The sequence below is a fragment of the Mustelus asterias genome, chromosome 14 (genome assembly GCF_964213995.1).
Source record: "Mustelus asterias chromosome 14, sMusAst1.hap1.1, whole genome shotgun sequence".
Classification (NCBI taxonomy): domain Eukaryota; kingdom Metazoa; phylum Chordata; class Chondrichthyes; order Carcharhiniformes; family Triakidae; genus Mustelus; species Mustelus asterias.
The window spans coordinates 50,080,082-50,095,251 of NC_135814.1; the positions used below are offsets into that span (position 1 = coordinate 50,080,082).

The 15,170-nt window shown below is 44.9% G+C and overlaps 1 protein-coding gene across 1 annotated transcript in view; it reads right to left on the bottom strand.

Annotated features, from left to right (window-relative positions):
- Window positions 1–15,170, bottom strand: part of mylkb (myosin light chain kinase b) — a 341,548-nt gene that overhangs the window by 213,167 nt on the left and 113,211 nt on the right. Inside the window, exon 4 of the mRNA XM_078228351.1 lies at window positions 368–575. Within this exon, the coding sequence (XP_078084477.1) occupies window positions 368–575 (208 nt within the window). The remainder of the gene's footprint in view (window positions 1–367; window positions 576–15,170) is intronic.

Here is a 15,170-nt window from a genome sequence, read left to right on the forward strand (position 1 = left end):
CCCTTAAAGCTAGTGGCTCATTCTTTTTCAGATGGAAACATGAGTCAATCATAATTTTTCTGTCTTTCATATACTTTTGCATGACCATTGAAGCTTTCCCATTTCCTACTAAGACTTTCGATGACGCACGCAGTACAGGCACATACTATGTGCAAAGTTTACAATTATACATGTGTATTATTATTGAGCATATTCATATCGAGAGTAAGTAAAATAGAAAGGAAGATGTGGGTGATGGGGAAGTCCATTCTGCAGTACTAACGTAGGAAAGCTCACAGCTTGCAAAGAATTCATCCTCTGTTTTCACTTTGCTTGCTGTATAATGAGTCACAATCATTATTCTACCAGATTAATCACGTGCACATACCTTGTACAGTTAACTCCACAGTTACTTGGCGAACACCACCAACATTGGCAGTTTCACATGTGTACTTTCCAGCATCTTCCTTTTGCACTTCTTTAATGACTAAGCTGAAAGTTCCACGTGTACTTTGTTCAGTAAAGTACCGATCGCTCTTTGGAACAAGCTGTCCATTCTTGTACCATGTCATGTGAGGTTCTGGACGTCCTCTGACCTGAAAGAAAGATGAATTATTCCTCACTGTGGTTGTTGATGAGTGGCAACAGCTTTTACTTTAAGCACGAGGGGCAACAGATACACCTTATTCTGCTCACTTTGTGTTCCAACGTCCGAAATGCAGCAACCTCACTGAACCAATAATTCCCCTAATTTAAAGCAAAACAGTACAGATCCTGGAAATCTAAAATGAAAACAAAAAATGCTGAAATTATTCAGGAGGTCAGACAGTGGGTAGGATTTTAGGGCCTCGCTCTTCCCAAAACAGTAAAATCCCGCCTTTCCATCGTCCGCCCCTCGCTCACTCCGAGCGGGCGGGACGGTAAAATTCCGGCCAGTGTCTTTGGAAAGAGAAACTGAGTTAGGTTCAGTTCTCAAGCATGACCCCCAGTTTCTGGCCACTTGTCATTTTAATTCACCAAGTTAGTCTCATGTTGAATTTTCCTGCGGTGTCCCAGCGAAGTTCAAAGTAAGCACGAGGAACAACATCTCACCTTTCGAATATGCACTTCACAACAGGACCTGACATTGAATTCAACAATTCAGACTGTAATTTCTGCCCCCATTTTGTTGCCATTTCTTTGCAAGGTTTGGTCTTAATCTTGCATTTGTTTCTTGAATGGCAGCTGTTCATTATTCTGTCATTCACACATCCTTTAGATATATCTTTTATTTTTATTGTTTTATTACTCATTCCATGACCATTCCACCAACATTTTTGTAATTTAATCTTTCCTGTTTTCCACCTAATACAGATCTTCCCATTTGTTCTGATTCCATCTTTCCTCTCTTACTTGCTTGAAAGCTATTACATTTCGAACTCATCCCAGTCCTGATGAAAAGTCACTGAGAAAGTTCATTTGATGCTGCCTTCCCCTAATATTGCTGTTCAGGTTTAACCTCGTTTTAAAGATGAAGTTGGCTAAACCAGGTAATTTGTAAGTGCATCTTGTTGCATGCAGTTGCTGTTTAAGTTTTATTTTTAGGAATTATTTAATTTTTTAAAAATCAAGTAAGTGTGTGGCATCTGCAGAGACAAATTTGGGCCCAATTTCAACTCTGTGTAAGTGAATGTTTTAGAATCTCATCTTCTAATGTGTGAAATTTTTATTGAGAAACCAGAGACATTTTACTGTGGTTTTAGAGACCGTTGAGGGTGGAAATTAGCTTCTATATATGCTAGACATCCATTTGACTTAAAAAATAATTCTGGTCCTGACAATTGCCTAAATGCTCCATAATTGAATGGTAACAAATTAACAACACATACACGCATACAAATTAGGAGCAGCATAGACCTGGGAGGACTAACACTCACTCTCTTTTCCTTTATAAACATCCATAGAAACTCTTACTATCTTGTAGTGAAGAAAACCAGCATGCGAGATCTGGGCATTTCAGAGAAACGTTATTGGCTAGAGAGTGCATGTTTCTCCCTTTCTATCACTTGGAGAAATGAGAAATAAATGGTACAAGGGCTGAAAAGGGAACGTAGCGTGGGTGAATTAAATGTCAAATCAGGTACAGAAAGAGAAACGAAAGAGAGCAGAAGAAAGAGAGGGTTAAAAGATATAGTACAAGGAGACAGAAAGGAATAGTTAAAACAAAGTGATTTTGATTTTACATTACACACTTTTAAATTACCCAACCACAATTATGACCTGAAGAAATGCAGCTCAAAGGGGGCGATCTTACAAAAAAGATTCTAAGTACTAAACGAGCAAAAAAGGGGAGAGTTTCAGATCCGTCTTGTCAGTGAGAGAAAAAAATCAAATCTTATGGAAAAAAATCTCATTTAAAAAAAGGAGACAAACTGTGTTTCTCACCAGTAGGGGGTGTGGACAGAGTCTATTCGTGCCAGAAAGCTAGCTGCTGGCTGCTAGGGGGCACTATTGCACATGCGCCTGATCTCCCAGTGCACAGTGTCAAGAGTACACAGTGCACTGCAAGATTGTCACTACCCCACTCTCCCACACTCCGATTGCACCCCCCCACTCGCACTGCCTCCCCTTCAGGTCCCACCCCTCCTCTTAGGCCCTGCCCCTCAGCCTTGCCTGGTGTCCAGTGAGCAGTGCCAGGATGCCTGGTGGGCACTGCCTATGTGCCAGTCTGGCAGTGCCAGGGTGCCAGTCTGACGGTGCAAGGCTGGCAGTGCCAGGTTGACACTGCCCAGGGGGCATGGCCCCCAACCACCTAGGGGCCTTAATGGTCTCCGGTCCCACCAGTGAGGCCATCACGCCAGGTCCCCGTTGCTGGGGACCATACATGATCCTTGCGGTGAGGACCTCCACCGATGAGGCCGTTAAGGCAAGTGAGCCTGGGCAATTACATTCCGGGCTCACTAATAACATTCAAATGAAGATTTAAATATTTAAATCAGCCTCGCACCCTTCCCCGGCGTGAACCTGATTTTTCGCCTCTTTCGCAATCTTACCGGCTCACCATGCTGATTGACCAGCATAACAAGCCAGTAAGATCACCCCCAAAACTTTTAATTTTCAATGCCAGAGATGTTAATTTGCAGTAATTAATAATTAATAAATTGCCAAAAGAAAAATTTCTTGCATGCTGTCCAATACTAAATATAAGCACTAGGCTTTATGAATTCTATTCTCTAGTTCTGCTGCAGCCTCTGTTAAAATGCAACAACAATATGTGCCTATTTTGTTCAAAATGTAAGTGTGCTGTTGTGCTCTTTCCTTGAAGAGCTTAAGGAGAACAGACTTCCTAGGGATCAGGGATGAACTGATTCCCCAAAAAAGGCATGGAATTCTCCAGGATTTTGATGGAAAGAGGCCCAAACGGCCTTTTTGTACTGAGGCACATCAATTCAGGAACAGAAACAGAGGAGAAATGATTGTTGCACTAAGATGCAGGGCTGAAAATGCCATTTCACCATTCCACCGCACAAGACATGCAATCAACAGAAGTATTTTGGGACCATTTTTTATAATTCAACATGGTGCCAGTTGTTCTAATTGAAACAAAACATAACGGGATGAATCAAAGGATTCCTCAAATTACAAATTCCCTCACAAACATGTCAACATACTCGACCTCTGGCCTGTCGACACAACTGTACTCCCTTAAACACGTGCAGCGGAATGTCTTAAGGATAAAATAAATTAAACACAAAGTATAATTTAATGAAAAGTCTGAGGCAACTCAAGCATAACGAGGATATAAAATCTCGTCTCCAGAAATAAAACACATCTGTTAAACCCTAGTTCTGTCTGATAGAATTTCAGGATTTACTGCTAACATTTGTACACTGACTTTCACTATATACAGCTTGTCCAGTTACACTCGTGAGTAATATCAGGGATCTTAACATTCATCTTTCAAAAGATGACTAGTGTTTCTAATTAAAATCCTAACACTGTTCCTACTAATATATCCAACTGCTATTTAATCAAATAAATGATGTGATTAATGATCAGTACTAAATCTTTTTAGTCTCTACATAAATATTATGCTTTATAATTCCTTTACCTATACTTATTATAATGCTTTATAATTTTAAACTACAGGAGAAGTTGTCCTATAACGTTATAATAAATACAGGCAAAAGCTAAACTGGCTTCCACTAAGCGCTGTATTTGTACAGAGTTGCCCACAAAGGTTACATTTTAAACAAGACAACCAAGCATGTGGTGGAGTCTTCCAAAAATACAAAATACATCTGTGCTGAACTCAGAAATTCAGGCATGTTTATTATTGGGTGCCTTAATATAAATGCGGAGGCATGAGGGGGTCCCAGATTTTGGGTCTGCAATGGCAGCCCAAACTGGTTTGTGATCTAGTTTCCAGTTAAATTATTGGATTGGATCACTGCAGTCCGGAGAGGGAAGAAGTGGGCCTTATAATCCATGATCGGGATTTGTTGGAGAATTGGTAGGAAGATTGCAAAGCTCTGGAATACTGTTGGGGTATTGACAGTGCTCTCATGGTTGGGGTGGGTGGGGACAAGGCAGCTGGAACCAGGCCAGGGCAGGGGCGGGGGAGGTGGGGGCGCTTAGAGGTCAGAATCAGCTGTGAAGTCAGAGATCTTAGGACCGGATACGATGATGATAATGGTGAGTACTTAGTTTCCTTTACTACGGTGTTTTTTAATGTTGTTTTATCCCCCAAGGCAACCAACAGTGGAATTTGCCTTAAAACAAGCCAAAGTTGAGTATGCAAATAAAGTTACACCTGCTTCAGATGTGTCATAGAGTCATAGAGGTTCACAGCACGGAAACAGGCCCTTCAGCCCAACTTGGCCATGCCACCCCTATTTTTAACGATTAAGCTTGTCCCAATTTCCCATGCTTGGCCCATATCCCTCGATAGCCATCTTACCCATGTAACTGTCTAAACACTTTTTAAAAGAGAAAATTGTACCCGCTTCTACTACTCCTCTGGCAGCTTGTTCCAGACATTCACCACCTGCTGTGTGAAAAAGTTGCCCCTCTGGACCCTTTTGTATCTCTCCCCTCTCACCTTAAACTTAGGCCCTCTAGTTTTAGACTCCCCTACCTTTGGAAAAAGATATTGACTAGCTAGCTGATCTATGCCCCTCATTATTTTATAGACCTCTATAAGATCACCCCTCAGCCTTCTATGGTCCAGAGATAAAAGTCCCAGTCTATCCAGCCTCTCCTTAAAACTCAAACCATCAAGTCCCGGTAGCATCTAGTAAATCTTTTCTGCACTCTTTCTAGTTTAATAATATCCTTTCTATAATAGGGTGACCAGAACTGTATACAGTATTCCAAGTGTGGCCTTAACGTCTTGTACCAACTTCAACAAGATGCCCCAACTCCTATATTCAATGTTCTGACCAATGAAACCAAGCATGCTGAATGCCTTCTTCACCACTCTGTCTACCTGTGACTCCACTTTCAATGAACTATGAACATGTACCCCTCGATCTCTTTGCTCTATAACTCTCCCCAACGCCCTACCGTTAACTGAGTAGGTCCTGCCCTGGTTCAATCTACCAAAATGCATCACCCTCGCATTTATCTAAATTAAACTCCATCTGTCATTCGTCAGCCCACAGGCCCAACTGATCAATCTGAGATAACCTGATTCTGTAGGTCGGCCTGCCGGGAGGATCGGGGCTGGGGGGCGGGGGGTGGAATCAGGAGATCGGGACTACCAGGAGGATGGAGATCGAGGCAGGCCGAGCGGGGTCGAGACTGGTCCAGACATATTTGGGTGGGTAAAGGAAAGCTTCTGTTTGTATTTTACCAAAATGGTGTCCACAATTCACAGCAGAGGCATGGACTATCCGGGCCCGCTAGCCTCTTCCCCTCCCCCCGGAGTGTTTCACTCCAGCGGGGTTTACAACAGTTCCCCACTTGCAGGAAGTTGGTGGCCCGACCCTGCTGGAGTGAAGGGGGGGCCATCGAGGCCCTCCAGAGGGTCAGGGGTATAGGGCATCTACCCCCTGGGCATTGCCTCCTTGTCCGTGCCAACCTGGCCCCCAGCACTGCCCAAGAGGCACCTTGACTCTGCCCACTAGGCATCAGGCAGTGCTAAGGGGGCAGGGTCTGAGGGATCAGGGCCTCTGTGGGGGGGGGAGATCGGTGGGGGTGGAATGGTCCCACTGCCACTCTGCAACTCGGTGGTGAGAGAGGGAGGGAGGCCAGCGATCGGGGCTGCCCATCGGGGTGGGGGCAGGGTCAGCCTGCCAGGAGGCTCGGGGCAGAATCAGGAGATCGGAACTACCTGGGGGGGTGCAGATTGAGGCAGGCCGGGCGGGGTCGAGGCTGGCCTGGACATGTTTGGGTGGCCAGCGATTGGGCTGTGGGGGGACTAGAGGGACAGCGTTGCGGGGTTGGCCAGTGATTGAGCTGGCCAGCGATCGGGAGGCTGGCAGTGCGAGGCTACTGTGCATGCGCCAGCTTCAGTGCTGACAGATCGGTGCTATGCTGCCGGCCTCTCCAGCGGGAATAGGCCCCACCCACTGATTTTTCACGTGAATCACACTAGTGCACTCTGCAGTGCACAGAGTGTGGGAGATTCATTTTGAAAATCCCACTGAAAAAAACAATGGGAATTTGCATTAAAACTCCAGTTTTTATGCAAATTTGACACTTAGAATTCTTTTTGGAGAATCACCCTCAATGTTTGTAGTTTAGTGGACTGAAGCAACTGGCTGAATTTTTAAAGACCAAACAATGTAACTTCAGTGACAAACTGCAGCTCTTTTAAGATGTCTGAACATTAAGAACTTTGGACCCTGTAAATTACATTCCAGTATAATCGGGCTGGGTTTCTAGAAGTAACTCACAAGAGAGAATCTAGTGAGAAGAGTGTGTATGAGCGATCTCCTGAACCATTCACAAAGCATCTAGACATAAGTTGACTATCCAGCTGGCTGTGGACTTCTTCTTTCTTCTTTGGCAGTCCCTCAGGGTCGGGGATGACTTGCTTCCACTCCAGGGAGGTGGGTTCTGCGGTGGCTGAATAGTCCAATCCTGACTCTGCCACGGGTTTGGCAGGTGATGTTTGTTGAGACGGATGGGTGGGACGCTCTGGATTCTGCGCTCTCTGCTGTTTACGTTTGATCTCCATGTGCTCCATCTAGTGGCGCGCGAGGCAATTGGCGCCTTTGTGGATGTTTCCTCTCCAGTTTGTGCGTTCTAAGGCAAGCGATTTTCACATATCGATGGGGATGTTCCATTTAGCGTTTCCTCTACCTTTCTGGTGATTGTTTGCCATTGCAGAGCTTGGAGTAGAGCACTTGTTTCGGGAGTCTTCTGTTGGGCATGCAGACAATGTGGCCCGCCCATCACAGCTGGTTGAGCCTGACCAGTGCCTTGATACTGGGGATATTGACCTGGGAGAGGATGCTCACATTGGTACACCTATCCTGCCAGTGGATTTCCAGGATTTTGCAGGGGCAACATTGATGATATCCCTCCAGGAATTTGGGATGTCTGCTGTACATTGTCCATGTTTCTGATGCATACAGAAGAGCGGGGACCTAGGCTGCTCTGTAGACCATGAGCGTGGTACTGGATTTGAGGTCTAGGGCTTTAAACATTCTGTTCCAATGGCTGCACTGGCGCACTGAAATCAATGCTGGATTTCATGATCAATGTCTGCTCTAATGGATCTGTGAACCAAGTCATTAGACAAAGTCATAGAAGCATAGAATCCCTACAGTGCAGACGAAGGTCATTCAGCCCATCGAGTCTGCACCGACCACAATCCCAACCAGTCCCCGGTCCCATAATCCCTCAGATTTACCCTGCTAATCCCCATGATACTAGGGTTAATTTAGCATGGCCAATCAACCTAACCTGCACATCTTTGGACTGTGGGAGGAAACTGGAAGACCCGGAGGAAACCCACGCAGACACAGGTTTATTTGGTAGCAAATACCATAAGCTTTCGGAGCGCTGCTCCTTCCACTCCATCTGACGAAGGAGCAGCTTATGGTATTTGCTACCAAATAAACCTGTTGGACTTTAACCTGGTGTTGTGAGACTTCTTACTGTGAGAAAGGAAATCCACCGACCATAATCTAATAAACTTTAAACAATGGAGTTGGAATCAGCTTACTATGTCCATGTTCGGGTAACTGGCCAATTTGCGACAGGAGGTCATGTGACAAGCAAGTTAACCCTCTTTGCATATTACGAAACTCTTTCTTTCCAGACCAGTCAGAGTGAGGTCAGAGAGTGAGACCAGAAAGAACCTGAGTTGATATTCTCTCTCTCCAACCATCCTGCAAGCTTGTGCCCTGCCTAGTTTTGACCAGCCAACACCACAGGCAGTGTCTAAAAGAAAATCAACTCAGCAGCTGTTAACTTCAGGGGAAGAGACTGAAATCATCCATAAACATCTTTAAATCTTCTCAACACAGTATCTGGAAAAGCGGTTGTGCCCTGCCTGAAACCTTCCATCGATCTACAGAATCCACATATTGGCTTTTTGTGGACTCTTGACCATTTAACCCACCCTCCCATATTGTAACTTATTGCAGTGAGTGTGTGTCAACTTTTGAATGTACGTGTATGTGAAGAGTTGGAATGTTTTATTTTAATTTAGCTTGGATGTTAAGTATAATGAAGTTCCAAGTTGTCCTGCCCGATTAAGTCCTGTCAAAAAAGTTACCTTTGTCTCCGAAAGACTGAATGTCACTGAGGATGTCGCAAACGAAGAGAGGGGTGACGATGAAAGAAGTACTGATAAAGTTGTAAAACTTCTTTTAAAACTTACAATCACTTAAACAGTTAAACACACTGAATTGGCAAGCAAATTCCTGCTGCAGTTAACCAAGGAATAAAAATCATAGAATCATAGAATCCTACAGCACAGAAGGAGGCCATTCAGCCCATCGAGTCTGCACCGACCACAATCCCACCCAGGCCCTATCTCCATAACCCCATGTATTTACCCCAGCTAGTCCCCTGACACTAAGGGGCAATTTAGCATGGCCAATCCACCTAACCCGCACATCTTTGGACTGTGGGATGAAACCGGAGCACCCGGGGGAAACGCACGCAGACACCGGGAGAACGTGCAAACTGCACACAGGCAGTGACCCAAGCTGGGAATCGAACCCGTGTCCCTGGCGCTGTGAGGCAGCAGTGCTAACCATTGTGCCGAATAGAAGGAAAGAGGAGCTATTCAGCTACTTCTCACCTAACTGTAACAGCAATTTGGAAGCTGTGTCCACAATCAGACCCACAGACAGGAGAAATTGAAATGGAACATCAATTTGTTCCAGAGAAATATTTAAAAACATCTGCACAGGTTTCTTTGTGGTTTACATTACAGAATACAAAACGTATCCACATCTGAGGCTACTTACAAAGAACAGAATGAAGTAACTTAGGACAGTTTAAAAGATCTATTGAAGAGTTATGGATTGTAGCTCGGCATGTGGAATTTATTGTATATCCAAATGCTAGGAAGTCTGAAATTCTTCAAACTTTTAGCTAATGGTTTTTAAATTGAACTTGAAGACCAGGAAGTAGACATGGAGTCTGAAACATGCAGATGAGCATTAGCAAAGATACAGCTGGTGCATCAGAAACCAGAGCTACAAGAAAAAGAAAGAGAAAGGCAGGAGAGAAAAGACAAAGAGGAAAGCGAGGGGCAAGAAAGAAAGGAGGAGGAAGAGTTCCAGTAAAGAGAAAGAGAAGTCAAAGTTTGAATATGAGTTAAAGACACAAACTGACTGGGAACTAAAGCAGATGGGACTGAGCAGAGAAAGCGTGGCTGTACGCAGTGTGAATGCCACGAACGAGGTAAATAACCTGAACTCAGGATCGAGCATTGAGCCCTTAATCTTTACCAAGGTTTAATGAGGAAAATGTAGAAGTATTTTTTGTCTCATTTGAAAAGCTTGCAATCAGGTTGAAGCGCCAGTGGAGGCTTGGACAATTATATGGAAAAGCAGATTTACAGGCAAAGCTCTTTAGGTTTATTTCCTATTGTCCAATGAGGATTCATCAAACTGGAGGACAAAAAGTGCTATCCTGTTTGTGTATGAGCTGCTACTGGAGGAGCACTGCCAGAAATGCTGAACTTCCTGGAAGCAGCCCAAGCAAACTTTCATTGAGTTTGAAAGGATGAAGTAACTTGCTTTGATCAATGGATAGGAGCACTTGTGATAAATCTCACTTATAAAAACATCAGGGATATGATTCTTCCCGAGGAATTCAAAAACTAATTCTCCCTTTCCTGTGGGCATTTCCCGTTACAAGCTGGTCCACAAATGTTCATCCCAAGGCAACACCTTTCTAAAAAGCTGAAAAGAATGAAAACTGGGAGAGTGATAGGAGAATAGGCAGCCATGGATAAGTAAAAATGGAAATACAGGGGATCCTCCTCAGGCTGAAAAGAAAGATGCTGAGAACAGGAGTGATGCCCAAAAGCCTACGTGTTTCCACTGTAACAAAGCTGACTTCTGGAAATTAAAGGGAAAATAATCCAGACTGGTGCAGGCAAAGGGGCCCTGCCAGAAAAGGCAGCAGACAGGGCTGTGCCTCCAACCGTGGTAGTAAATCCCTGTAAATCTACAGCTGTGAGTATAGTAGGATTTAAGAGAATTCCTGAAGGTGATCTTGGTTTCAGATAAAGCTCGGCACAACATCGTGGGCCGAAGGGCCTGTTCTGTGCTGTACTGTTCTATGTTCTATGTTACCTGGATTTTGTATTTAAAGGGAAAGTGACATAATACCTCTCAAATAAGGCAAGTAAAAGTTTATTTATTAGTGTCACAAGTAGGTTTACATTAACAAGTAGGCTTACTGCAATGAAGTTACTGTGAAAATCCCCCAGTCGCCACAGTCCGGCACCTGTTCGGGTACACTGAGGGAGAATTTAGCATGGCCAATGCACCTCACCAGCACATTTTTCAGACTGTGGGAGCACCTGAAGGAAACCCACGCAGACAAGGAGAGAATGTGCACACTCTGCACAGACAGTGAGTGAACCAAGCCGGGAATCAAACCCAGGTCCCTGGCACTATGAGGCAGCAGTACTAACCACTGTGCCACTTATAGTCCCACTTAGGAATACAGGGGCCAGACAATCCCTCTTGCTTGGAAAGGCAGGACCTCGCAACCCATGAATGCAATGACTGAAAAAGTGCTGGGGAAAAGTAATGGAGGGAGATGTATACCTGTACCTGTACTGACTACGTCACGATGCGACCTTCTTTCAGGACCGTTTACCATAGCAATTGTCCCGAGTTTGCCTGTGAATGGGATCAAGCTGCTCTTCGGTATTGACCTGGTGGGAGCTAAGGTGGCTGTATTTGCAGTAGTCTTATACAGGCTAAATGAGGTCAGGGAGATTGAGCAGTTAAAGGAGAAGGTTCCTGGCCTTTTCCCCAACTAAATGGTGACCCAGTCCATGGCCAAACAAGCTCTGTCAGAGGAGGCTGGAATGGCACTGCAAAAAGATGACTGCAATCTGGCTGTCTAAACCTTTTCTTCAAAATTTATACAGTCATAGAGGTATGCAGCACAGAAAAAGGCCATTTGGTCCATTGCGTCTGCACCGGTCAAAGACAAACCACCTAACTATTTTAATTCCATTTTCCAGCACTTGGCCCGTAGCCTTGTATGCCTTGCGGATGCCCTAACCTGCAATAAAACCATCTCCACTAATATCCATGCTGGCTTTTGGGGAACCATTCAGCAGGGAATTGGGGAAGCTGTGAGGAGCCCATGTCAAAGACAAAAGAGGGACTACCACTATCTTCTCACCATCATGGACATGGCTACCCAATTTCCAAAGATTATTCCCCTGAAAACTATCTGAGTGGTTGAGGAGCCCATTCAATTCTCTATCAGATATGGGCTGCCGACTGAGATCCAATTGGATCAGGGCACAAATTTTATGTCCTGTATTTTTCAGAAAGTTTTGATTTGATTTATTGTCATATGTATTAGTAAACAGCGAAAAGTATTGTTTCTTGCGTGCTATACAGACAAAACATACCGTTCATAGAGAAGGAAAGGAGAGAGTGCAGAATGTAGTGTTACAGTCATGGCTAGGGTGTAGAGAAAGATCAACTTAATGCAAGGTAAGTCCATTCAAAAGTCTGATGGCAGCAGATCATGAGTGACCTGGGAATAACGCAACCAAAGTCCTCAGTTTATGGCCCATTATCAGAAGGGGCTTTGCTACAGGACCACCAGATCTTAAAGGCAAAGGTCAGTGCCCGCTGCCATGAGTAACCCCATAACGGGATAAAGTGCTGAGATTCCACCTATATGTTACCAGGGACTCACCAAATGAGTCCCCCAACTTCAGCTTCTTTGAATTAGTTAATGGACTTGAGCTTTAAGGTAATCTTAAGCTAATCAAGGACAAGTTTTTTGGACAAAGGGAAGAGACTTCCTTATTAGGCTTACATAATATAAAAGCAAATTACTGCGGATGCTGAAATCTGAAACCAAAAGAGAAAATGCTGGAAAATCTCAGCAGGTCTGATGTTTTGAGTCCAGACGACCCTTTGGCAAAGCTAAACAGCATAGAAACTGGGAGATATTTATACTGCAGGGTGAGGGAATGAAAGATGAGTCATAGCCACAGAAACCAGGGGAAAAAACTGCTAATGGCTGTCCACAGAGAGAATAAAGGATGTGAATGGCCAAACGGCAGAGAAGCTAAAATGAAGATGTTGGGGGAGGCGGGGGAGGGGAATGGGTGGGACAGTGGTAAAATTTAGAAAAGGAGAAGTAAAGGGGGAGAAAATGTAAGGGTAGGGGGAAAAAGTAGGGGGGGTGAAGAAAAATGAAGAAAGACAATGAAGAAATAAAAGATAGAGGACAGTAAAAAATTAAATAAAATAGAATGAAAACAAAGGGGTCGGGGTGGAGTCGAGCAAATCATCTGAAGTTGTTGAATTCGATGTTGAGACCGGAAGGTTGTAATGTGCCTAGCCGGAAGATGAGATGCTGTTCCTCCAGTTTGCGTTGAGCTTCACTGGAACATTGCAGCAGGCCAAGGACAGACATGTGGACATGGGAGCAGGATCGTGTGTTGCAATGGCAAGCAACCGGAAGGTCAGGGTCCTGATTATTGTGCACAGACCGACGGTGCTCAGCAAAGCGATCACTCAGTCTACGCTTGGTCTCTCCGATATAGAGGAGGCCACACTGGGAGCAGCGAATGCAATACATCAAATTGAAAGAGGTGCAAGTGAAACGCTGCTTAACCTGGAATGAGTGTTTTGGACCTTGGATGGTAAGCATAGAAGAGGTAAAGGGACAGGTGTAACACCTTCTGTGATTGCATGGAAAGGTGCCATGAGTGATGGGAGAGGTGTTGGGTATAGTGGAGGAGTGGACAAGGTTATCCCGGAGGGAATGGTCTCTGTGGAATGCTGACAGCCGGAGTGAAGGGAAGATGTGTTTAGTGGTGGCATCACGCTGGGGTTGGTGAAAATGGCGGAGGATTATGCTTTGCATGTGGAGGCTGGCGGGGTGAAATGTGAGAACAAGGGGGACTCTATCCTTGTTCTGGGAGGGACGGGAGGGGGTGAGGGTCGTGGCACAGGAGATGGACTGCATGCTGTTGAGGGCCCTGTCGAACAACTGTAGATCCACGGTTGAGGAAAAAGGAGCACATATTAGAAGCACCACTTTGGAAAGTGGCATCATCGGAACAAATGCGACGGAGGCAAAGGAGCTGAGAGAAATGGATGGAGTCCTTACAGGATGTAGGGTGTGAAGAGCTGTAGTCCAGATAGCTGTGGGAGTCAGTGGGCTTGTAATGGATATTGGTAGATAGTCTATTGCCGGAAATGGAGACAGAAGGGTTAAGGGAGGGAAGGGAAGTGTCTGAGATGGACCTGGTGAAGGCATTGGAGGGGTGGAAACTGGAAGCGAAGTTGACGAATTTTTCGAGATCTGGACGAGAGCATAAAGTGGCACCAAAATAGTCATTGATGTAATGGTAAAGGAGTTGTGGAAGGGGACCTGGGTAGGCCTGGAACAAGGAATGTTCCACATACTCCATAAAAAGACAAGTGTAGCTAAGACCCATACAGGTACCCATTGCTACTCCTTTGATTTGGAGAAAGTGGGATGAGTTAAAGGAGAAGTTGTTGAGAGATAGTTCAGCCAGGCAGAGGAAAGTGGTGGTGGATGGGAATTGTTCAGGCCTCTTTTCAGAAAGAAGCAAAGAGCTCTCAGGCCGTCCTGGTGTGGGATGGAGATGTAGAGAGATTCCATATCCATGGTGAATAGGAAGCAGTTAGGGCCTGCGAACTGGAAGCTGTCAATATGACGCAGGGCATCAGAGGAATCCCGGATGTAGGGGGGCAGGGAATGGACCAAGGGAGTGAAGATGGAGTCAAGGTAAGAGGAAATAAGTCCAGTGGGGCAGGAGCATGTTGACACAATGGGCCTACCAGGACAGTCCTTTTTGTGGATTTTGGGAAGTAGGTAGAAGCGAGCTGTCCGGGGTTGGGAGACTATGAGGTTGGAAGCTGTGGGGGGAAGGCATCCGGAGGAAATGAGGTTGGTGACGGTTGGAGATAATGGCTTGATGTTCAGTGGTGTGGTGTTCTAAATTTTACCTCTGTCCCATCCATTCCACCTCCCCACCCCCTCCACCTTTTTGCTTCTGCCGTTTGGCCATTCATACCCTTTATTCTCTCTGTGGACTGTCATTAGCAGTCTTTTCCCCTGGTTTCTGTGGCTATGACTCATCTTTCATTCCCTCACCCTGCAGTATAAATATCTCCCACTTTTTATGCCTTTTAGCTTTGACAAAGGGTCATCTGGACTCGAAACATCAGCTCTTTTCTCTCCTTACAGATGCTGCCAGACCTGCTGAGATTTTCCAGCGTTTTCTCTTTTGGTTATTAGATTTACATGTCTCCATGTTCTGTACATTGCTCACAAGAGCCTGTGCTGTGATTCAAGTATACCTTAAAGCACCACAGCAATTTATGAAAAGGCAAGCAGATAAACATTTCAAGGCCTGGAAATTTAAGCGAGGGGACCAAGTGTTACTGCCAATACAGGTGAACCGTTGAAAGACAGGTTCAGTGGTCTGTACAACGTAATAAAGAGGATTGGCAAAGTAAATTATTCAATTTCCACTACAGCAGGGTGGACAAAGCAAA